This window comes from Budorcas taxicolor, chromosome 18, assembly GCF_023091745.1.
Source record: "Budorcas taxicolor isolate Tak-1 chromosome 18, Takin1.1, whole genome shotgun sequence".
Taxonomy (NCBI): Eukaryota; Metazoa; Chordata; class Mammalia; order Artiodactyla; family Bovidae; genus Budorcas; species Budorcas taxicolor.
In genome coordinates this window covers 5,438,883-5,465,730 of record NC_068927.1, presented here as the reverse complement: position 1 = coordinate 5,465,730, position 26,848 = coordinate 5,438,883, and the positions used below count along the sequence as shown (strand labels likewise).

The 26,848-nt window shown below is 38.3% G+C and overlaps 1 protein-coding gene across 1 annotated transcript in view; it reads right to left on the bottom strand.

Moving 5' to 3' along the window:
- Window positions 1-15,069: 15,069 nt before the first annotated feature.
- CNTNAP4 (contactin associated protein family member 4) overlaps window positions 15,070-26,848 on the bottom strand; it is a 273,276-nt gene continuing 261,497 nt past the window's right edge. The window contains 4 exon segments of the mRNA XM_052655607.1: window positions 15,070-15,263; window positions 20,953-21,024; window positions 21,708-21,785; window positions 21,891-21,926. Coding sequence (XP_052511567.1) covers window positions 15,070-15,263; window positions 20,953-21,024; window positions 21,708-21,785; window positions 21,891-21,926 — 380 coding nt within the window.

Genomic DNA, 26,848 nt, shown 5'->3' with positions numbered 1-26,848 from the left:
AGATGTGGTCGATCCTGGAGGGTGTGCCATGTGCACTTGAGAAGAAGGTGTATTCTTCTGCATTTGGATGGAATGTCCTGAAGTTATCAATAAGATCCATCTCATTTAATGTATCATTTAAGACTTCTGTTTCCTTAATAATATTGTTCTGATGATCTGTCCATTGGTGTGAGTGGGGTGTTAAAGTCTCCTACATTACTGTGTTACTGTTTATTTCTCCTTTTATGTCTGTTAGTGTTTGTCTTACATACTGAGGTGCTTCTATGTTGGGTGCATTGATATTTACAGTTGTTATGTCTTCCTCTTGGATTGATCTCTTGATCATTATGTAGTGTCCTTCCTTATCTCTTGTAATCTTCTTTACTTTAAGGTCTATTTTGTCTGATATGAGGATTGCTCCTCCAGCTTTCTTTTGCTTCCCACTTGCATGGAATATATTTTTCCATCCTCTCACTTTCAGTCTATATCTATCTGTAGGTCTGAAGTCGGTTTCTCATAGACAGCATATATACGGGTCTTGTTTTTGTATCCATTCAGCCAGTCTGTGTCTTTTGGTTGGAGCATTTAATCAACTTACATTTAAAATAATGATTGATATACATATGTTCCCACTGCCGTTTTCTTAATTGTTTGGGGTTGATTTTGTAGATCTTTTTTCTCCTCTTGTAATTCTTGACTAGATAAGTCCCTTTAACATTTGTTGTAAAGCTCATTTGGTGGTACTGAATTCTCTTAACTTTTGCTTGTCTGAAAATCTTATTATTTTTCCATCAATTTTGAATGAGATGCTGGCTGGGCACAGTAATCTTGGTTGTATATTTTTCCCTTTCAGTACTTTAAATATATCCATCCACTCCCTTCTGGCCTGAAGAGTTTCTGCTGAAAGATCAGCTGTTAAATGTATGGATTTTCCCTTGTATGTTACTTGTTGCTTCTCCCTTGTGGCTTTTAATATTCTTTCTTTATGTTTAGTCTTTGTTAATTTGATTAGTATGTGTCTTAGCATGTTTCTCCTTGGGTTTATCCTGTATGGGACTCTGCACCTCTTGGACTTGACTATTTCCTTTCCCATGTAGGGGAAATTTTCAACTATAATCTCTTCAAAAATTTTCTCATACACTTTGTTTTACTCTGCTTCTGGGACCCCTGTAATTCGAATGTCAGTGTATTTGATATTGTTCCAGAAGTCTCTGAGACTATCCTCAGTTCTTTTCATTCTTTTTACTTTATTCTGCTCTTCAGAAGTTATTCCCACCAAGTTATCTTCCAGCTAACTGATTTATTCTTCTGCTTCAGATATTCTACTATTGATTCCTTCTAGAGTATTTTTAATTTCAGTAATTGTGTTGTTTGTCTCTATATGTGTACTCTTTAATTCTTCTAGATCTTGTTCATTGATTCAAGCATTTTCTCCATTATGTTTTCAAGGTTTTTGATCATCTTTACTATCATTATTCTGAATTCTTTTATAGGTAGTTTGCTTATTTCCTCTTCATTTATTTGGACTTCTGTGTTTCTAATTTGTTCCTTCATTTGTGTAGTATTTCTTGGCCTTTTCATTATTTCTTTTTTTAAACTTATTGTGTTTGAGGTCTCCTTTTCCCAGGCTGCAAGGTTGAATTCTTTCTTGCTTTTGGTTTCTGCCCTCCTAAGGCTGGCCCAGTGGTTTGTGTAAGCTTCATATAGGGTGAGATTTGTGCTCACTTGTTTGTTTGTTTCTCCTGATGGGCAAGGCTGAGTGAGTTGGTAATCCTGTATGCTGATGATTCGGTTTTGTTTTGTTTGTTGTTTAGATGAGGTGTTCTGCACAGCCTGCTACTAGTCGTTGGGTGATGCTGGGTCTTGTATTCAAGTGGTTTCCTTTGTGTGAGTTCTCACTATTTGATACCCCCTAGGGTTAGTTCTCTGGCAGTCTAGGGTCTTAAGAGTCAGTGCTCCCTTTCCAAAGGTTCAGGGCTTGATCTCTGGTCAGGAACGAAGATTCCACAAGTGGTTTATTATGGCATTAAGTGAGATCAAAACAAATACCCCAAAATGAGATACCAAAGATGAACCCAAGACAAATAGAAATTAAAAATCAGGCAAATAACAGTTAAAGTAATGGAATATACACATATACATATACACCCATAAGCAAAGTCAAAACAGTCTGACTGAATTAAAGTACAGTAGATTGACCTGGTGAACAAAGGAAATCAAAAATTATATTTACCAGTTAAGAACAAAACTAACTAAAACACCAACTGGAAAACAAAACTAAAGCAAGGTGCCAAGTGGGGAATAAAGCAATGAAAACAAATAAAAATGAGTTTAAAAAAAACTGTATTCATTGTGCAAATAAATCATAGTAAATAATTTAACTTGTTAATTCTTTTTTAAAAAATGAATATTTTGCTATTACACCACTTTCAGAGCATGTTTGCCTCCCCAGGTGAAAATCTTTGTTTATATTCACATTAACACTACTTATATTTAATTCCGAGTCTTGATACATTTTAAATCTCAGAGAATATTCAACTGGATCAAAGTCAGCCTACTCAGCACACTAGGCATTTGCTCAAACTTCAAAGGAGTCACATTATAGACTTGAAAGAAGAACGCCGCATTATGCCTTTTATTCAACCTCAAGAACAAAGAGATGGAAGAGTGAAAATAGTGTGCAAAAAAATAATTATTTAAGCCACAGACAAATATGAACCCATGGTTTCTGTGTACATCATAAACCAGGAATGAATAAATCCAGTCACTTACATTTAGAAGAATTGTTGAAAATTGTCACTGGTTAAAAGAACTTAGATGTTCATGTTTTAGCTTTGGCTTAGGTGATACGGTGTGGAGTGAGTACTTGTTTTGCAAACACACATTTAAACGTTTCTTTCTTTTCAGGAAATCAACACTGAGATGACTTCCTTGTCAATAACTGCAGCACAGCATCAGATGAGATCAAGATGTGAAGGCTGGCTGCTTTCTGGCTTACTGAGACTGAGAACTCACCTTGCTATCCCACGGTGACTCACCTTCACCACCTTCTGGACGCATCTCCCTGTGTGTCTGCTCGCGCTTCGGGCTGCAGCTCTTTACGCTTTCATGCTGCTTCTTCTTTTTTTTTTTCTTTTTTAGAAAAACGCTGTTGACGCACAAATCCACCTCCTTTCCCGGCAGCCCTCCCCAGCTGCATCCTCTGGACAACAAGCAAAGAGCCCAGTGGTTCTCAAACTATCAACTATAATGACGTCTTCTACCAGCTGGGAGGAGACCTTGATTAAAAGTCGAAATTCCTCGTGTTCGCATTTAACCAGAATCACGTGACCTGGGGGCTGGGCAATCACAGCTGACTTATTTTCTTCCGATGTTGAGAACTACTCCATCTAATACATACAGTGTTGATCAAAGTCACGGACACCTTGAGAGTCCCTATCCTGTTTTGCCAGTTGATTGGTAATTGCTTTGGAAAAGATTATTGGAATGTATGCTTTGTTTGTAGTAAAGTAATTAATGTCTCTCTATTTACATGAAATATTGTGTGAAAATTATTGCCTACGTATTACTGATGAGTCAGTCAGTTGTTTGGATTTAGGTGAAATGTATAATAATTAACACCTATGTAGCACTTAATAAATGCCAAACTTAACGTATCCTGAGTGCCTTTATAGAGGTACTGTTGAAAGTTACTTGCAGCATTAGGATTTATAAGACATCTAGGAGGCTGTGATAAGGTGGCTTTGGATTCACCTTGTCTATAAATAAAGTGAATTTGGAACAGGGAGGAACTTTGAGAATTTAGCAGTCCAAATGAGTCTACCAAGTTTTTACAATGTATCTTGCTTGGAAAATAATCTGCCTTGCTTGGAAAATAATCTGCCTTTTAAAATTTACAACAAAGTATATTTTTCAAGTGTCTTTTATAATTCAGGCAAGTGACTGTACAAGAAAACATACACAGAGTACATAAAACCCAGAAGCAGGTAAACACACACAAGCAACATCAACTACACAGGCATATATACACATGTATACAAACATATATATACTCTATATATTTCAAATATTGATAGATTTTTAATTATCTATAGAACACCATATATACATAGTGTTTTACAAAAATGTTTCCTAGAGGAAAATTTTTGGTCTCTTCAATCACTTTGACAAATGCACTGTACCCACTGAAATGCTCTGGAGATACAAGTTGTCCATGGGGATGTGCAATTGCCACCAGGGAAAGCAGACGGGAGTCTCGGCTGCAGAGCTCCCTGTGGTGGACACACACTCACAGGTCATAACCTGCCCGCCTGAGGATGAGGTAAAAACTTTTGTGTCAAAACAGACGTTTTTAAAAACAGATTGAGAAACTTCAGAGCTCTAGTGTCTGTAGTATAAAATCATATTTTTTTGTCAATTAGACCAAAACAGAACAAGACAAACAAACAAACAAAACAAAACACACCAACGAAAGGACAAAGAGCCAGAGGACATGGAGCAAAGGCCCTCTCCTCATCCAAACGCAGGCAGGCTGCTCCTCTCCGTCTTCTCCGCTAGGCCCCATTCCCTCTCCTCATCCAAACGCAGGCAGGCTGCTCCTCTCCGTCTTCTCCGCTAGGCCCCATTCCCTCTCCTCATCCAAACGCAGGCAGGCTGCTCCTCTCCGTCTTCTCCACTAGGCCCCATTCTTGTTAGAAAGGCCTGAACCAGCATTTCAAAAGTGTCTAATATCCCTACCACGGCGCTAGCGCCCCTTAAAGTGCCTACCTTGGGAAAACTCAAGGTTGCCAAAATAGTTTACTGTTGGTTCTAGTCAATCCCTGAGGAAAAGTAATGGCCAACAAGCAGACACCGCTGTCCTAGCTGCACCTATACTGAGTAACCCTGGTCACTTTCCCTTTCCTAACTCTACTGAGCCTCCACGCACCCCTCCTAGCCAATCCCTCCACCATAAGATGCCAGTCACCCCCCTACAAATCCAAGTTGAGTTCAGCTAATGCTGGACTCTTTTCCCTATTGCAATATTTATTACTAACTAAACCCTGTCCTTACCATTTAACCAGTGTTTATCTTTGATGATAGCACTATAGATTATTTAAAACAGCCAAGTCAAAGAAGAAGTCAGAGGTTTCTTCTTAATCTAGAGGAGAGGGAAGGGAAACCAGACTTGAACTGAACTTAAAGTTGGAGGTGTGAAGAGAATGATGTTTCACATGGAAAACTATCCATTAGACATTTTCTGCTAGGAATATACAGAAGTATTTGTGATTCATTAAATATCAGGGTCAATACTTTATTTCTAAAAAATACAGCTAATTTTTTTCCTTGACTTTCAACTGGTTGATTGTGTACTTTTTAAAAATTGGAGTATAATTCACTTAGAATGTTGTGCTAGTTCCAGGTGAATAGCAACATGATTCAGATATATTCATATATATATATATGTATATACATGCACTTATTTTCAGATTCTTTTCCCTTATAGGTAATTACAAAATATGAGCACACTTCCCTGTGCTACACAGTTAGTCCTTGATTATCTACTTCATATATAACAGTGATTTGATCATATGATCCTCTGTGACCATCTGTAAGCCTCATCTGGAGGCCATCACCAAGGCCAAATATGGAACAATCTGAGTAACAAAGAAGATAGTCATGGGACGGGATCGTGACCCACTGAGTAAAACAAACAAGCGTGTGTCCATACTAACGTCAATGAATAATTCAATACTTAAATGGTGGAGAATGGCAGCTCTTGCTTAGGGAAAAATCTAAGTTAATAAATGTGGAAGGAATGAAGGAAATACAAAGCACCATGAGGCAGACTTCACAGTAGTAACAGTAGGAGGCAAGATGTGGAAATGGATGCTGAAATCCATTGGGTGGGTGAAAGTTTAAGGAAAAATCAGCCTTGGCTAAAAGTAACTTTGCAAAGAGGAAACTCAAAGGACACCACGTGAACCAAGAATCCAGGGTCCATATCACAAGTAATAAGACATACTGACATCATGTACTCCATGATACTATGAATTGAGCAGGACACAACATTGCTTCTGTGATTTTCATGCAAAAAAATGCATATATTCTATTTCATCGGAAGAAAAACCAGGAAAACCAAAATTGAGTAATATCTATAAAATGATCAGGTGTTGTAAGAAGTCAGAAGCATCACAGTCATGAAAGATTAAGAACAGACTAAGGAGCAATCCCAGGCGGAAGGGCATTAAAGAGACACAGCAGCTACAGGGATCCTGGACTAGATCCTGGAGCAAAAATAGGATAATAGGGGGAAGATTAGAGGAAGTTGCAGGCTAATATTCAATGTTAATTTCCTGTTTTTTATCATTGAAGTCTGACTGTGTAAGTTGTTAATATTAGGGAAGCTGAAGGAAGGGTAAATGCTTTCCTTTCTGTCCCAGTTTTACAGCTTTCCTGGAATTCTCAAATTATTTCAAATAAAAAAAATTTATAAAGGACAGAGACCTAGCATTCTCCTGTATACCCATCTTTTCTTGCGCTGTTTCCAAATTAAACCTAAAATGCTACTGAGACATTTAATTTCCCCTCCTGGTACACATTTCAGCTTATTCTTCTGAAAGTTGCTACTGGTACATGAGCGGGCACATCATCCCCATACAAAGTGCCAGGTCTGTCAATGAGCAAAAGTCCAGCTTGATTAGTAATAAAAGGCATTTACTATAAATGTAGTTACACTCTTTCGACATTACAATAAGTAAAAGCACATTACTGATGAATGCAGCATGCAGAATGAAATGTTAATTGCCCATAAGTGTTACTGTGGGTAAATTGGTATTGAACGAGGGTGCCATTTTTAGCACTAATGTATATAATGTGACTCATTTAAAACACATTTCAGTACCTCAAATACAAAATTGAGCAAATTTAGGGCATTGAGTAATTGGCTTTCATTAAGGTCTTTCTTAATTGGATATTTTGGAAATAGGTTTATTAGTGATCACAAAATGAATCTATAAAGCAACTTGTAAAAATGTAGACTTTTCCATGTAATGGACACTGCATTCATGGTTATTACTATCAGGAGGAGTTGGGCATGTGATAGATAAGCTACATTTTGCTTAATGTTTGCTTTGAGGTATTTTATGGCTCTAAATAGGTAGTAAACGTCCATTTAAAAAGAAAAACAATAGTTAGCAAGCTGCATAAAAAATAACTGGAGGACTGTCTATGTTTCTACCAATTTTAATCAAGTAAGAGAAAGCCATCACCCTCAATCATCCTACATGCCAAAGTCACTGGGAAATGGAGCCATGCTGATGCCTGTGTTAGCACAGCAGAGCTGCTGCCAGCCAGCCAGTGCACCGAGGCCACTGGAAGCATCCAGTCCAATCAAGGAGTAGGTGCTTGCTCGTTCTCCACCCCTCTCCCCCTTCCACCTGGACTTCAAGTGAAACAATTTTCAAACCAAACAGAACACTATATTAGAAAATATAATTCACCTCACAAATATTGAAAATCCTCATTTTCTTTCAATTTAAACACACTGTGTAATCTATGATGCTCAAACCACAGCCATTAAAAAAAAAAAAACTTAATCCAAATGCTCATAACAGCAAGCCTATATTGTACAATTGTGAGCACATATTGTATGCATCTTCCATAAACTCAACAAAAAGAAAGTTATATTAATATTAGTAGTTCAGATAACTGTTGAGAAACTAGCTTTCAATTCTACATGACAGCATAAATAATACTCAACAGACAGAAGTAAATGACAGATTGTGGCAGCACTCTTTATAACATGTGAAAAAGTGGGCTAGAGGCTAGTGCGCTTCATTAAGAGCAAATCAGAGATAACAAGGACTAGACAATGTAAGAATTCCAACTAGCAGAGAATGAAGTTTTCAGCACACATATTTGTCTTTTTATTTTGTTTGTGTGTTTGTTTGCAAGACAGTAAAAGATTGATTTTAGTAAAGTAATATTAACTAAGATGCTGATTAAAGATATTTTATTGAAAAGTACAGTGGCATGAGGGATGGATTAATCTGTTTTGCTAATAGTCAAGGCTGCATTTAAACATTACTAGTGGTGTTCAGGGTTTTCAGGTAAGGAAAATTATTTATCTTTGCAGCAGCTTTGCTTTCCTCTGGGGTAAGAAATTGACCCTTCAATTATGTCAATTATACATATACAGAAAGCAGCCAGTGCTCAGTCATTATTTACTTAATCTTAGTCATTACTTACTTATTCATTCAATTAACTCTACTGGGTGGCTGTTAATCAAGCCCTGTGTTGGTGGTGGGAGGCCTGGCGTGCTGCGATTCATGGGGTCACAAAGAGTCGGACACGACTGAGCGACTGAACTGAACTGAACTGAACTGTGTTGGTGGTGGGACTGACTGAATGTGAAAGCCAGGAAGACACACATCTTGATCTCATGGTGCTGAGAGTCAATTTCATGACCGAAGCCAATAGAAAAGTAGAAACTGCTCAACGAAAATTTTAGAGGCATTTTATCACCATGTCAATTTCACACATCATGAAATTTTAAATATGGTAAGGTGTACTAAATTCCACTATGAAAGTCATCAGGAAAGATGAGGGACTTTCTTTTTCTTAGATAAGTTACAGGTAGAAGAAGGATGTGTGGACATGTGAAACCATTCAGAAACCATCATCAGAATTATCACCACTATAGTTCTGAATAGAAGTCATCTATGTTCCAATTCAGAAAACTAAGATCATGGCATCTGGTCCCATCACTTCATGGCAAATAAATGGGGAAACAGTGGAAACAATGTCAGACTTTACTTTTTTGGGCTCCAAAATCACTGTAGATGGTGATTGCAGCCATGAAATTAAAAGACGCTTACTCCTTGGAAGGAAGGTTATGACCAACCTAGATAGCACATTCAAAAGCAGAGACATTACTTTGCCAACAAAGGTCCATCTAGTCAAGGCTATGGTTTTTCCAGTGGTCATGTATGGATACAGGAGTTGGACTGTGAAGAAAGCTGAGAGCCGAAGAATTAATTGATGCTTTTGAACTGTGGTGTTGGAGAAGACTCTTGAGAGTCCCTTGGACTGCAAGGAGATCCAACCAGTCCATTCTGAAGGAGATCAGCCCTGGGATATCTTTGGAAGGAATGATGCTAAAGCTGAAACTCCACTACTTTGGCCACCTGATGCAAAGAGCTGACTCATCTGTAAAGACCCTCATGCTGGGAAAGATTCAGGGCAGAAGGAGAAGGGGATGACAGAGGATGATATGGCTGGATGGCATCACTGACTCGATGGACGTGAGTTTGAGTGAACTCCAGGAGCTGGTGATGGATAGGGAGGCCTGGAGTGCTGCAATTCATGGGGTCACAAAGAGTTGGACACAAGTGAGTGACTGAACTGAACTGAACTGATGTTTAAATTAGTTTGGTCAGGTTTAATTTTTGATTGTTTTTGGAATGATAAAATGTGCCTCTTTGTTATGTTTGGTTTATTCTTTATAGAATTATAGCCCTATTCCAGAAGATGTCATTCTCCAAAAATTTATTTGATGCTACAGATTTTCTGCTAAGAAAAGTTTGTCAGATATCTTAAGCAAATGAAAAAAAATTTGTGCAAAGAGTCTCTTAATCATCAGAGTCATTTGTAACCATATTCTTTTCACATGTACTTTGGAAGAACAGGTCATTTGACTGCTCGATTTAAAAATTAATTTGCTCCTTTGGAAAATATAGAGAAACAGGAACTTTCACAGAAATATAATTTATCAGAAAGTTTCTCAAACAGTTTGAAAGCAGATGTGTTAGTTCAATGAGCACGACACCATGTCTGGTATCAGCACATGGAGAAGGAAAGTTATTTTACTATGAGCAAATACAAATCAGTCTGGTGTGACACAAGGAAGTATAACAGGGACTGGTCTTGCTAGTTTATGTCTTGATAAAATAGATATTACTAATTTAATGACTTTAGAAAAAATTCATTAGAGCTCCTAATTTTCCATATGAAAACACTGAGCAAATCAAGTTTTGAGAATTTCCAATCTCTTCTCAAAGGAGGGACAGGAAGTCACAGCCAAGGAAGGAACCTAGGGTCCACTCTAGCTAGATTCACTACTTGCATTGCTTCCACAGAAGGAAAGCAAGACAAATTTATGCAAAGAAATGTACCAGACATTCTATACTTAACTCAGGAAGTATGGGGACAGACGGTGACCTGGCCTCAGGTCATTTTACACAGAGAAGCATAAAGGATAACTGAATACAGGCTCCTCTCTAGGAAAGTTCAACCAAAAAGGATCTGGAGTAAAGGATATCTGGCTAGTTGGATGAAGAAAAATACAGTAAATGAGGGTGTGGTAGCAAAACAGAAACAGATTCATCAGAGGTCTATCCTTCTTCTTCAGGAACTACCTAAGCTGAAGAGAGTTGTTTGTCCAAGTTGATGCCTTGGTCACCAAGCAGTCAATACCCAATGCCTGGCTGATGGTGGTGGCGGGAGTTTAGTCACTAAATCATGTCCAACTCTTGCAACTGCATGGGTATAGCCCACCAGGCTCCTCTCTCCATGGGATTTTCCAGGCAAGAATGCTGGAGTGGGTAGCCATTTCCTTCCCCAGGGGACCTTCCTGACCCAGGGATCGAACCCGCATCTCCTGCCTTGCAGGCAAATACACTTATTTACCACTGTCCAATGAAAGCAGGAATCAGCGAACTACAGCAGGCCAAATGCAACTCACTGCCCATGTTTGTAAGGCCTGTCAGCCAAGAATAGTTTATACACATTTAAATGATTGTAGGGAGGGGGAAGAAATCAAAACAGAAACATTTGATGATGCTGGAGTGGAAATCACGTGAAATTCAAATTTCAGTGTTGATGAGTACGGGAGTTATAACGCCCCAGCCTCCCCAATTCAAGACTTCTTCAAAGGACCACATTCACAGGGTGGGCTGAGTCTGTTGTGATGGCACCAACCTCTCCATCCAGCCCACTCTGCATTCTTTTCTCAGATGTTGACCTCTACATTACTCCCTAGTACATTTCCTTCATGACAATCTCTGCCTCAAGAGTTTGCTTTCCCAGAGAACTCAGCCTGTTAGGAATGTAATTAAGAAACATGGAGAGAGCTGAAAAGCGACAGCTAAAGGGGCAGAGCATGGTACGGCAGGGGATAGGGCAGTGCAGGGCTACTGTCCCTTGTAAGATGTCTTGTACTACTTGAGATTTAAAATATATGCATGTATCTTAAAATAAATTTTAAATATAATACTACAAATAGGGAAAATAATAAAAAATGGTTTCCCCAGAAAAGCCATTACAATGGTGGGTCAGATGGTTTTCTCTCCCACTTTATTTGCATTTTCCAATCGTCAAAACCACACTCTGGGGAAGTTATTGACACACCAGAAGTCCAACTCTCTTACCACATTATGTGCAAACTGTTCGTATTTTCTTGCTCCTCACAGTCTTCCTGGTAAACACGCATGTGCTCATTCACATACCTTCCAAACACACAGGCAGCTGCTGAATTTTTTCTTCCCTGTTACCACTCTCCATTAGCTGAACTTTGGAAAAGTAGAAGACTTGAAAAGCAGGACTTATTAAATGCATCTGTAAAACTGTATTATTTAGTTAGATTAATCATTTAGTTGATATGTGGATTGGGAAATCAATCAACAAAACATATTTTAATGAAATGTGTCACCTTCTACCATACGGAAAACATTTGAAATGACTCAGTCAGATCCAATTCATATTGTGTATTTCATAAAGACTACCTATGTTTCAGTTAAAATATCTCTCCTAGGGTCAAGAATCATAAGCTTAATAAATTTTTTTTTTTTTAAGAAAACCAAGTCTATCAGTGGCAATGACCTATCAAACAAAGGTTTATGTTCATTTTAAATATGGAAAAGGTCTAGAACTAGAACTTGGACAAAAAGGAAACCAAGATCCTTCAGATTTTCTATACCACTAAATAGCTATCAAAACTTCAGGCCTTGAAGGCACTAATTATCAGCAAAGTATAGCAAAAATGAAATTCTTGTCACAGCCTCACCACTTACACAGTACTATTAATATATGTCCCCTTGGGAATATAACCATATAGCCTCATATATATGCACCTCAGACTTTTCATCTGTAAAACTGACCTTTTCACACTAAATAATATACCAGTGATCACCAGTCGCATGACGGCCTCTGTTTCAAGGATGACTTTTTTTAATAGACGAAGGATAATACCACCTGGTGAGAGATAATCTGGAATGCTTAACTTCTGTCTGGTTGTTGTCTGGGTTCTTCTTCTTCTGGTTATTGTCTCTAACTTACTGTCTAAAGAATTTATTAAATTTGCTTTAAAGAGCAACACTGGGGAAAAGATTTTTTAAAATGGAACTATTTCCTAGAGCAGATATAGTTTCTACAAAATTAAGATGTCATTTCCCAGGCGTGACCCTTATTTCATGTGCCATGCTAAGTCCATTTTATTTCATATTTGAATTTAATGACATTTGAGAAATTTGGTCTTCTCAAAAGAGAATGTTAATTACATATTGTTTTCATTTGTGTCACTTGAAATAACCAATAAAGAATTTTTAAACTTTTATATTTCAGCAGGCTGTGCTATATTCTTACATATGATCCTATGCATATATATAGGGTTCATTGGCCAAGTTCTCTGCAGAAGTAAAAGGATATCACCCAATTTAAACATAAATAGCCTTTCAGCAAACAACTGCTAACAGTCAAATTGTTGTTCTCTGGAAAAATGTAAAATCTAGTTCAACTTCCTTGTTACAATCAGGAAACATTTTTGTATATTTTCTTTCATTTCTGAGTCTAGTTAAAAGGAAAAGTACATTATAAATGCAACTTTTGTTAACAATTCATAATAATCAAGAGGTGTACCAAAAAGTTTAAAAAAGTCACAAACACCAGTAAAGAAGGCATACATTTACACATCTTTTTACTGTTTTGAGAAAAAAAAATCCAGTATAATTCCCTCATTTGAAACTTTTATACAACATCTCAAAATATATTCTGCATTTTACTTCAAAAATGCATTTTATTAAGAAAAAAGAAGGAACAGATTACAAACCAGGGAATGAAAGTCATGGCGTATGATATATCAGTGCGTTTTAATGCCGTAATGTTAAACCTAGCAGTGCAGACCACAGAGTACTGTGAGGCTTCACTGTCTGTAAGCCTGTCTACCTTCCAGCTCCAACCAGGTTAACACTGCCACTAAATAACCAGAACACGTGTAAAAGATTCAGGGCTGTTAACGATTGTATTCAGCTTTGCATCAAATGAAAACTACCATTTTGGTGTTCAACCCCTTGGCAGCTACCACAGGACTTTAAAGAAAAAGAATGCCATGTATTCATATAGGTCTTTCATAAACCATGGTTACGAAAGATTTAGTCAAGCATTTACAGAAACATCAAAATGAATACAGTGCTATGAGAAAGGACAGGCGGGTTTTATGAGGAGAGTTAAGAGGGAAAATAAGGGAAAAAACGTTCACTTTACATATTTCCAAATTGTTCTGGTGCGGACAAACTAAAGCATCTAAGTTTTCCTTGGCAGACACCTGAAAAGTATGAGTATAAATGCCAAAGTGCCTTTGCTATATAATTGGCTTGTGGAACTCAAAGATAGCTATATGAAAACATCTTGTTCACATGGCCTCAAAGGTAATTACTGTAACGGTTTCATAAAGTGATTGATAATTATCTGAATTTCAGGCATGTATATATCTCCTAATCAGAATGTACTAGTTAGTAAGTTATATTGATTTTTGGTTCTTTTTGAGAAATTTACTCCATCATCATAAAGGAGAAGTAACTAAAATGATAGAACATAACATATAATATGCCATCACCCCTTAGAAGGAACACACTTTAACAACTCTACTGGTTTTGCAAAAAAACGGGGCATGACTGAAGCTTATATTCCAAAAAGTATGCCCTGGAGATTAGTACATAGCTAAATATATACCTGAAGTGGGGGATATAATTTAGAATGAAGAATGGAGCTTACATGTCAAATTGTCTCTTTTTTCTAATACATAAGAAGATGCTCCATGGTATATAGTGAATAGAGATCAAAGAAAAGTGGGTGATATACTTTAGAAAAACAGAATTATAAACCTATAAAGAAAACTTACATAGGATTTGGGGAAAATATTCTCAGAAATATATTTCATTTGAGACATTACAGTTGTAAATAAAAAATAATTCTTTGCAGTGTTAAGAATTGTGTGTGTGTGTGTTTTATCAACAAGTTTACTTGCAAACATTTCACATTCTTCGGGAAATGGGCATTAACCAGGTTCTTGACTATTACCAATACCAAACCATGATAACAAATTAAACAGAAAAGTTTTAAAGGCAAGACATCACATACTGATGACCAATGCACTTTCTGAGTCTTGTTACATACAAATTTTATGTTCAGAGCTGGATCCTTACACGCAAAACCTCATGTTTTCAAAATCATTAAAAACAGTCAAATTGAAACAGAGCAATACAAACAAACCAATGAAAACAGAAACATTTTTCCAGACTATTGATAAATTGTATTGAATGCAATACAGAGAAAGGCAAAGGGGTTTATATACTTTTGGCCACTGAAGATGCAAACACCAGCCAAACAGGATCTTAGAAGCATTTCCAGGTCTATGAATAACACCATGGGGACACCAAAGCAAACACAGCATATGTTCTCAAATAAAGCAAGGTCATTATAGTCCAATTTTGATTTTCACCTCTAACACAACTTAGGTAGCACGTGGTTGAGAGGCTAGCGCTACAGTTTTCACACTGAAAAACTGTAGCTCTCAAGTGAGTTAAACTTCTGCTTTAGATTGTATCAGAATGGCTGGAAATTAACAGCAATATCTAATCCTTGTTATACAGAATGACCGCTATGGGAAATAAGTCAATGGATGAGGCCTCCTGGAGCCATCTTGAGTCTGGCAACATGGCAGTGCTGCAAATCCATTGCCTGTACATTCAGTGTGAGAACTTGGTTTTTGTTCTTTGAGAGCCCCTGGCTTTTAAATCAGGCTATTGTAATTATACGGTAAATCATCTCTGCCAATCAGAAGAAGTACTCTTTCTGATTTTCACTGACTGCATTTTGTATATTAAGCTCACTTTTCAAAACAGCCTCAGCATTGTCTACATTCTCTGACCTTTTTGCCTCATTTCTTTTGTATAACCTTTTCTGCTGATAAATGCGGACAGCTATGGCAGTGATGCACAGCAAGATAAAGATCACAACAGCTATCAAACCTAGTGAGAGAAGAGAAGAGAAACACAAAATCAGAACCGTTGTCCAAATAGAAACTGTATAGACTTCATTGTTTAAGAAATCATAATAAAACTATTTTCTACCAAAATCAAGCATCTAGTATATGTAATTTGGAAATATCAAAAACCTCAGGCATTTCTGGATCAAGTATTATCAAAATATGTTGAGTTTACTTCTGAGTTCTGTCAGTCTTATGGGCTCACCTTCATTTATTCTGAATGCATATTATACTGGATTATTTAGTGTATTTGTATATACAATTTTTTAATAATATATTACCTACACATCTCTAAGTCCATGGGGTCACCTCATATTAATACCTAGACAAGTTTAGTTATTTTGAAATTATATAGTAGCAGTAACATCATAAAATAATTAAATGTGTTTTTAATACTTAATTATGTGAACATTTTAAAACTGAACTTTAGTTGATTTACAATGTTGTATTAGCTTAAGGTGTATAACATGATTCCATTATACATTATATATATATATATATATATATATATATATACACACACACATACATGTGTATCTATTATTTTTCAAATTCTTTTCCTTTATAGGTTATGACAAAATATTGAGTAAAGTCCCTGTACTATACAATAGATCCTTGTTGGTTATCTATTTTACATATAGTAGCGTGTATATGTTGATCCCAATCTCCTAATTTATCCCCTTAAATGTTAATACTTTAATGAAGTTGATTATCAATAATTTGTTATATCTCTAAATAGCAAGAACAAGTTTTGTATGAATAATCCTTACTATGAAATATATCGATCCTGATACATAGATGAGATTATATCTATATTAAGAATATTGATTTTTTGAGACATCTGATTATAAATAAATTTAAATACCACAGTGGTTAGCTATGCTAATTGGATACCAATTCTGGCATTACGTTAAGTCAGTTATCTTCAAAGTGAGATCTCTGAATCCTTGATAGTTCCTGGAACACTTTGAGGAGGCCCATAGGGTCAAAGCTATCCGTAATAACTCTAAGATGCCTTTTTCACCGTGTTGACGTGTCCACTTAGAGAACAAAGCAAGGTTAGGTAGAGTTCCTGGTACCTTAACATGAACTAAGGCAAGGTCACCAAACTTTCAAAGTGGTCACTGAATTCATAAAGTAAGCAGGCACTGCTCTGCCGGCTTCATTTAAGAATGTCCTTGATGAAGCACTAAAAATTATATTTTGTCAAATTGTGACCTTTGCCCATAAGACTTTCTAACATTTTGTGTGTTGAAATGGAAAGTATTTGTAAAGTACTGATACTTCTAGTGCAGACTGAAGTATGGTAGCTGTCTCCGGAAGAAGGCCAGTGTGAACATTCAGTTGAGTTGTGAGCTGAACTAGTTGCTTTTTCCTGTAAAGAACACTGTTTTTATTGGAAAGAACGACTGACAGATAAACTGTGGTTGTTTTAACTTGGATATCTGGCAGAAATTTTCTCTAAAATGAAGTAAATCTGTCACTTCAAGATAAACAACTGACAGTGTAGGATGCCAATGATCAAAGCCAAGTTTTCAAATGAAAAGTAGAATTTGGAAAACTGTTGTCTGTCACAAGTTTGAGAGTTCCTCATACTTAGACTCTTCTGGTGAAATCAGCAGCTGTGTTAACATAGTGTTTTCAGATGAAAATAAATACAACGGAAACAGCAAGATGGATGGAGTCTCATATCATAAAAGAAGGACTTTTTGCTCTAGTTTAAAGTAGGTGTAAACAACTCTAATAACTCCAACTGAAACCAAAACTTCAAAGGTCCTCATCAGTCACAATGGATTCTCGAGTACATGATCTGATGGGCAGATTGACTATAGCTAATAGTATTGCCAGGGGCTAAGCCGATTTCTGGCTATGACACACTTATCTGAGAGGGACAGCAGAAACTTCAAAGGTCCTCATCAGTCACAATGGATTCTAGAGTACATGACCTGATGGGCAGAGTGACTACAGCCAATAATATTGCTAGGGGCTAAGCTGATTTTTGGCTATGTCAGCTTTATCTGAAAGGGATAGCAATTCCTTGCTGATAGATCTAACATAAATCTGATAAGTGAATTCTGTATTGAAATCTGAAGAATTTTCTAATGGATATAATTGGGGTTTTTTTGTTATATTAATAAAGAATAATTGAAATCAGAACATCCATTTGTTGTCATATATTTTGCCTCTCATCTTAGAAAAGTAATGAGTTATTATCAGTATTCTATTGCTTGGTTTAGGCTTCTGGTTTAAAGAAAGAAATCCTAAACAATTTCAATGGAGAAAGCTGACGAAGTAGGTACAGACAGTAGGCTGTGTTGCTGTGCTCTGCTTAATCGTGTCCAACTCTTTGCAGGTCCATGGACTGTAGTCTGCCAGGCTCCTCTGCCCACATCATTTTCCAGGCAAGAATACTGGAATGGGGTGCTATTTCCTAGCCTAGTGGATCTTTCTGACCCAGGGATCAAGCCCATATTTCCTGCATCTCCTGTGTCTCCTGCATTGGCAGGGGGATTCTTTACCACCAGCACCACTTGGGAAGCCCACACAGACAGCAGGCTACTGCAGACAAAATCATGGATGGGCTCTCGAATGGGTTTGCTCCATGCATGTGATTTATCTCTTGTGATTGGAGACAGTTTATATTATTTGGCCACCTGATGCAAAGAACTGACTCATTAGAAAAGACTCTGATCCTGGGAAAGATTGAAAGCAGGAGGACAAGGGGACAAGGATGAGGGGGGAGGATGAGGTGGTTGGATGGCATCACCAACTCAATGGACATGAGTTTGAACACGCTCCAGGAGTTGGTGATGGACAAGGAGGCCTGGCGTGCTGCAGTCTATGGGGTCACAAAGAGCTGGGCACAATTGAGTGACTGAACTGAACTGAATTAGAGACAGCGTTATGTCAGGGTTTGTTAAGTCCAAGAAAAACCTTGATTTAACATGATACACCAGGAAAAAAAGGAAAAAAGATATTATAAATGAAATATGACCACCTGCTGCATTCTGTGACATTACTATCTGAAGTTCTGTGTGAATGTGTTTTATGATGAAATTACGTAGCTTGCTGTCTCAACCTGACCATTCATATCTGTGAAGTCTGACCAGAAACTCTCTCTAGTGTCTGAGTCACCAGTTTTAAATGTCTTATTAAATCAATTTCCCCACTTCACCCTGTTTATTTATTTGCTGTTTATAATTCAAGAAAAAGATTGCCTAAAATGTAAAACATAGGAGAATTGGCCAATTAGAATATACTTAAATGGACTGACTCATGTTACACAGTGGATGCAAGTTAAGAGTAAGAAGACCAGTTGAAGAAATCTACCACAATGCTAGCAGATGGAGAAACACGCTAGAGAATGGTATTCTGTGATTTAGCAGATGAATTGCATGTGATCCCAGACAAGGCCTTTGGAGCTTAGATGGCCACAACCCGCTGCTCTGCTTCTGAAGCTCAGTCCCTGCCGTGATCAAAAGCAGGCACCACTGGATCCGGAGGCCCTGGGGAGACCCTGAGCAGCAAACCTTCCATAGAGTCTTGCTCTGCCCTATGCATCTGAGTCAAGTGAGAATTTCATACACGACCTACAACTTGCTTCCATTCTAGAATAACACAGAATAACTTATAAACACACTTCTTCCTGTACTCTGCAAATCTTGCCAGTAATCTTTGCCAAAGGTATGATAAAAAGAGTAAATACTTGCTCTAACATTGGCATGACTACATAATAACTCTGTATCTGCATCTCCCTATATTCATACTATATTTATGCATGTATAGGAAATATACAGTAAAAGCACCATTATTGTTGCAGAAACCAGTAATCGAGAAACCAAGCACCACACTTGGAGAGTTGGAGAACTCAGGTTTACTACACCAGCAGGCGCAGAGGAGTTAACACTCCAAGCTCTGAGCCCAGAACAAAGGGGTTATGGAGTTTTTATAGGCAGACTATAGTGGGCAACACTAGCTGCTAATAGGCTGGTTTAAACTAGGGGGTTTTGCATGCATGGGAATAGCGGTCAAGACGGGAAGGGGAATACCTGACCTTTACAGGGACAGGCATGATTAAGCAGATTTGCAGGGGCTGGGCGGGCAATTGCAAAGAGCAGGACAAGGTGAGTGAGATAAGCTCCGGTTCCTAGTATTGAAATCCCCATTTTCCAAGACTACGTGACCTACGTGATCCAGACTTTGCAAGGAGCAAGCTGAGTTACAGAGACAGAACAAACAGGAGGTTATGTAAAATTTTAACTTTTCCTCTTCATTATGAGACTGAGACAATTTGTTTGACTAGGAGTCCCAATTTGAAATGTTGAGCGCATTGTATTGATAAATGGTATAACTTTAAATTTAGAGTTTTTACCATTTAATGTTTTAATGCAATATTAATATATTTATTTTACACATGCAGATTTTAACTACTTTTCTAACAGGGTGAGGAGCCTATTTTATGCATCTTTTATTTATCTACCATTAATTTGACAAAAAATAAAACAAATGAAAAAGCAATGGGGATTTTAATATTCTCACAAATTTTGATCAGTACTATTCTGTCTAAATAAAATTGTAAGTACTTAAAGGAAGCTGATGTCTACATAAGTAAGGGTGTAAAAAGTAGAGAACCAAATGGATCAATTATAAGCCCACATAAGCTGGTCAAGTATATGTCTAATCACATTACTTGGCAAAATAATAAAATAATTGCTTACTTTCTATATCATTTGCAGAATATGGAGAAAAGGTGAACCATTTAATATTTCAATAATCTGATTAATAATATTCTGAAAACCATTAATCAGGAAGAAAAAGGTTTATGTGGGGGCTTGGTTTTGAATAAATTATGTCTCAGAGAATATGCTATTCTACTGCCAGGAAGATATATTTAAATTTTTTGGTGCTAATTTTGCAATTTAAAATAAGTAATAAACCACTTTTATTCCATTAGCTTAGTATTTGATAAAATGCAAATACACCTGTAATATTCATTGAGAGGAGCATCTAAACCATGAAAGTAATCCCCTTTATTAAGCATTAAGGCAACAATAAACACATGCTTTTAATGTTCATCTCAGAATTTTCCAACTAGTTATATAAATTCTTGCAGAAGCAGCGATGTGTCCAAGAAACCAAAAAATGACACTTCCTTAAATACAATCAGAACACCCTAGGGAGTACAAATGGCCATTATAAAGCTGAATGATATTCATTATTAGTACTATGTCCTAATGAATATCTAATACTAATACTTGAGTGTGGTGTTTCAGTGAAATTATCAATTATTTATACTGGAAATCTCCAAGGAAGCTGCAAATTTAGGAAGACTATGTGACAATCCAATACAAATAATAAACCACCTTCCTGACCTCAGGATTCACTGATAACTCTTCATGTACTGTCTGCTCAGTGTCCGACTCTTTAGGGACCCCGTGGACTGTAGCCCGCCAGGCTCCTCTGTCCATGGAATTTCCCAGGCAAGAATACTGGAGTGGGTTGCCACTTCCTTCTCCAGGGAATCTTCTATACTCAGGGATAGAACCTGCATCTCCTATATTGGCAGGCAGATTCTTTACCAGCAGCCTTATTGTGTCTATAATGCTAAATATTCACCATTATTAGCAACGATATTAAGTACCGAAGAAGAGCTCATTCACGCTTTCTGTTACCTCCAATGACTGCAGAGTCACTTTTGATTGTATTAGTGAGGGGTTCTCTGTCATCTCTTGTTCCAGAATGATCTACATTAAAGGACAAAAAAGAGGGGAATGGGGTGATATAGGAGAGTAAAAAGAAGACTTTTTAAAAATTCATAAACAGTTTAAATCAGAACAGAATTATAGAGGTCAATGTGGGATGTCTATAACTGTAAACTTATGCAATACCCACATGCAAAGGCCCATATGAATAAGGAATTGAGAATTGAGAATCTAAAAAAGAAATGGGAAAGAATCTAAGGTTAAATTTATATTTAAATAAAATAAAATTATAAACCAGTTTTAAGAATCCATTTCAAATACTTATGGCTGTTTCATGTTGATGTATGGCAAAAACCAACACAAGGAAAAGTGAGAATGTTAGTCACTCAGTCTTGTCCGGCTCTGTGACCCCATGGACTGTAGCCTGTTAGTCTGTTCATGGAATTCCCCAGACAAGAAAACTGGAGTGGGTTGTCATTCCCTTCTCCAGGGGATCTTCCCGACCCAGAGATCAAACCTGGGTCCCCTGCATGCCAGGTGGATTCTTTACCATCTAATCCACCAGGAAAGCCCAACCAACACAATATTGTAATCATTCTCCAATTAAAAATAAATTAAGGAAAAAGAAATCATTTTGGGAACACAGCATCACAGAAACATCAGAAGATTTTAATACTCAGTGGATATACTGTTTGCGACTGGGTAAAGGAAAAGCCATACGCCACCTGCAAAGGAGTGTGTCCTCTCCCTAGATGTGGCATCAGTGCCAGCCTGGGCCACACAGCTGGACTCCGTCACGTGTCCTGAGATGGTGATGGGGGCTGGACGGCTGGGCTGCAGAGCGGCCTTCAGCGGGGCCACGTGGCTGACCTGCACAGCAGACAGACAGCCCAGGAAGCCCTGTGCGCCCGCCAGTGCTGTCTCCTGGTCCACATCGCTGTGTTCTGTGAAGCCAAAGAGACGTGGCAGTACTGATAACAGAGAAGGTGCAAACAGCCAGTGGCACAGTGCAATAGTCCAAGTCTTGATGATACAGCAGGAATACGCACTCAGCTACTAAATTCCTTTTGCTTCTGTCTTTATTACAAGACATTCACGAAGCCTTTCCACAACTACTGGTGACATATCCCAGGTTAATGAAGACAAGTGTTTAAGCATGGCTAATTAAATACATTGAGCACTCTCTGGAAATCATTAGAGCTTCTACAAGAATGGGTCTGATAATGAACTGATCTGGGTTCCTGCAGATATTACGTAAGAGGCTGTATCTCAGAGCCATTAGGCAGTCTACTTCCTCATGTCCAGCAGTGAAAACTCTCACCTCCGTGCTGCCTTTACTCCCTGTCGCACTGTCCACCTATCACTCGGACTGAGACAGTGTGCATCCCCTACAGCTAGATAACCGTTCCCCGTTTTAATGAGCATTAGGTTAATATGGAATTACTGCGGGGCAGAGATTGGTTTGAATGTCAAAATATTAATTCATAATTTTACAGTGGAGAAGATATTTCATGCTTGGCAAGCATGAAATCTAAACAAGGGGCATTAATTTTAGGTTTTTAACATTCAAATGGTATCAGCCTACGATGCATCCACCCACTCAGCAAGATCATGAAACAGTAGGATGCCTCTTCCCTCTGCTGCACATATGTGGACACCAACATTTGCATTTTTTCTCTCTTTTTAAAGTGAAAGTGTTAGTTGCTCAGTCATGTCCGGCTCTTTGAGACCCCATGGACTGCAGCCAGCTGGACTCCTCTGTCCATGGGATTCTCCAGCTAAGAATACTGGAGAGAGTAACCATTTCCTTCTCCAGGGGATCTTCCCAACTCAAGTATCAAACCCATGTGTCCTGAATTACAGGCAGATTCTTCACAGCCTGAGCCATCAGGGAGGCCCTTTTAAAAAACTAATAAAACAAATACTGTATTTATGAATGCTTATTATATGGTAGGCACTATTCTGAGGAATTTGATTTGCATGTTTGTGTTTAACTCATACAGGGCTCCAAAATCACTGCAGATGGTGATTGTAGCCATGAAATTAAAAGATGCTTACTCCTTGGAAGGAAAGTTATGACCAACCTAGAGAGCATATTGAAAAGCAGAGACATTACGTTGCCAACAAAGGTCCGTCTCGTCTAGGCTATGGTTTTTCCTGTGGTCATGTATGGATGTGAGAGTTGGACTGTGAAGAAAGCTGAGCACCAAAGAATTGATGCTTTTGAACTGTGGTGTCCTTGGACTTCAAGGAGATCCAACCAGTCCATTCTGAAGGAGATCAGTCCAGGGTGTTTATTGGAAGGACTGATGCTGAAGCTGAAACTTCAATACTTTGGCCACCTGATGCGAAGAGCTGACTCATTTGAAAAGACCCTGATGCTGGTAAAGATTGAGGGCAGGAGGAGAAGGGGACGACAGAGGATGAGATGGCTGGATGGCATCACCGACTCAATGGACATGGGTTTGGGTGGACTCATGGGAGTTGGTGATGGACAGAGAGGCCTGGGGTGCTGCAGTTCATGGGGTCGCAGAGTCAGACACAACTGAGTGACTGAACTGAACTGAACTGAGCCATGAATAACCTATTTAAGTCACACAGACAAGACCCTTTAGGTTGAGAATTTTAGTGATTTGCCTGAGGTTACTCGGCTGTTGGCCTCATTCACTGGACTCTAGGCCTGTTGGGTTCTTTTGTTTATTATTGACACATTCTTTCTTTTACTCTGCTTATATCCTCTGTGGTGCTTTTTTACTTCTTCTTCTTTTTTTTTTTTTACTTGACAGCTGTTCTTGAAATGGCTCTGGGCAACTCAATTCTGATTGAACCTGTCTTTGCTATATCAAGGTTTTTGAAGAACACTTCCTTTTGTTCTATTTTCATTCACATTTTATGCCTTTTAAATAAAAATACTGATTAGGTATTTAGCATCATGAGTATCATACTATATTAAAACAATCTGAAAATTAGAGAGATTATGTAACCTTCCTGTTGTGCTGGGGGATACAGTATTCAGACCAAGGCATTCCAGCTCTGGAGGCTTTTACCACCAGGCTATCCTGCCTCTCTGCACAAGGGGCCCTGAGACGCATTCTGCTGCTCTGTGAGCACACAGGAGACCCTCAACACCAGAACCTGTTACACAGGAGGTGCTTCATCACCTTTGTGTGTAAACCAAAGAACTAACTCAGTCCTACCACACAGCAGCCACCCATTTGACTAGATGGAAATACATTCAAACATACATATTTTTAGAAAAAGAGAGCATTCTTGCTTTGGAGTTTTGTTTTTAAACTCTATCAAGAAATAAAGAGAAATATACTTTAATAACAACATAATCAGAACAGTGCTTCTCATATTTCTTCTCCAGAGTTAAAATCTTGAATAACATGTCTATAGATCTTAAAAAAAAATCTTACCTTTTGAATAACAACAACAACAAAAAGTAAATAAATAAGACTCACTTCTCTGGTAAAAACTTGATATGAGGCAACTTTTAAAAATGCTATAGCTTTAGACTGAAAATATCTACCTCTTATAAAATATTGTTAAAAAAAAAAAGCTTTAAGCTCTAAAACTTCAAGTGGTCAATCAATATTTGTTTTAAGAGCTAAATGTACAGGAAACACATTCCCTGCTGTTCGAGCATCTTACATTCTAGCAGGGGAGACAATAAACATGAAACAGGAATGGATGAGAATTTTGAAGACTGATAATGCTATGAAGTAAATTAGAAAGTGTGATGGAGTGGATATGGAACAGAAATTTATCTTGATGGATTAGGTGATTTTTCTGTGTGTCTGTTTTAAGGATGACTCTGCACAGCCCTATTTTCTTAGTCATCTGTACATATTACTCCAATGTCTTCTGGCTCTTCTTTCTTACATTTTGCAAGATTCCCTGCGATTTAGGGATTTTTTGAATCTGATTGTTCCTGTTGTGTATCTTCGCTCATCAATGCACAGAACATGGTGGGCCCTTTTAATCTGCAGCTTGGAAAATTCCATATGTTGAGTGTGCAACCACTGGTTCAGTTTCACCCCTTTTATACTTCTGGACTGCCGAGTATTCATGCTGAACCTCCTCTGCATGCATACTAACTGCCTTTAATTTCCCTCCTGATTTCTTTTAGGACTTGTTTTTGTGTGGGTCCATGGCTTCACTCACACAAGGAGCAATAGTTAGAACTGGACATGGAACAACGGACTGGTTCAAAACTGGGAAAGGAATACAAGAAGGGTGTATACTGTCACCCTGTTTATTGAACTTCTTTGCAGGTATGTCAGGTGAAATGCTGGGCTGGATTAATGCCAAGCTGGAATCAAGATTGCAGGGAGAAATAGCAATAACCTCAGATATGCAGATACCACCACTCTAATGGCAAAAAGTGAAGAGGAGCTAAACAGCTTCTTGATGAAGGTGAAAGAGGAGAGTGAAAAATCTGGCTTAAAACTCAACATTCAAAACACTAAGATTGTGGCATCCAGTTCCATCACTTCATGGCAAAAAAAAGGGGGCAAAAGTGGAAGCAGTGACAGATCTTATTTTCTTGGGCTCCAAAATCACTACAGATGATGACTGTAGCCATAAAATTAAAAGACGCTTGCTCCTTGGAGGGAAAGCTATGATAAACCTAGACAGCATATTAAAAAGTGGAGACATCACTTTGTTGACAGAGGTTCACAGACTCAAAGCTGTGGTTTTCCCAGTAGTCACATGCAGATGTGAAAGCTGGACCATAAGGAGGCTGAGCACCAAAGAACTGATGCTTTTGAATTATGGTGCTGGAGAAGTCCGCTGGATTGAAAAGAGATCAAACCAGTCAGTCCTAAAGGAAATCAACCCTTTATTTATTGGAAGGACTGACACTGACGCTGAAGCTCCAATATTTTGACCACCTGATGGGAAGACCCTGTCACTAGGAAAGATTGCAGGCCAAAAGGAAAGCAGGTGGCAGAGGATGAGACAGATAGATAGCATCACTGACTCAATGGGCGTGAATTTGCATAAATTCCGGGAGATAGTGGAGGACACATGAGCCTGCCGTGCCACAGTCCATGGGGTCTCAAAGAATCGGACATGACTGAGCCGCTGAACAACAACAGTGCTTCACTCACTTGCTCTCCAGGGGATGATTTCAAATATCCATAAAGACAACTTTTTTTTTAGTCTGGGAAAATCATACTTTTAGTTCCTCAAGGTCTTTTTTGGCTTGGCTAGAACTTCCTTGCATTGCTCTTGCTAGATTTCCCTCAGGAGGGGTTCTGTCACCTTGGATAGTGTACTTCTGGTTGTTCTGGTTTCTCTTCCATCTGACTGCTGGTGAATCAAGGGTTGTGTACAGGGTTGTTTTTCTCATCTGCTGGTTGATTCTCCATCACTGTCTCTTCAGGTGGTTGACGCCCAGAGAAGGTAGACAGTGTATCAGCCATCCTTGTCAGTCGCCCAAACACCTGCTCAACTTCAGGATACAGAAAACTTGGCCCAAATTTCAGGACTGAGGAAGTTCTCACATTTCATTCAAAGCAGGAAGACAGAAGCCCTGAGTTTCCAATGCTGCCCTTTCCCCACGGAGTCCAGGGATCTCTGCAAGCCAAGCATTTCTCAGGATCCACACAATTCAGGGTCTCCCCTAAGACTCCTGTAGGCTGGTCCCCAGGCTCCCTTCCAACCAGAAGCAGGGAGTCTCAGAACACAGCCTCATTGGCAGCCTCTAGGCAACCCAATAGCTGGGCTGGACCATCAACCCCCTTGTTTCAGGAGACTCAATGGGTTGAAATTAGAAGTTGGAGAGAAAGAAACTATGGGATTTTGCAGCCATCTTCCCAGAATTGAGTCCGAATGAAATTAGCAATTATATTAAGTT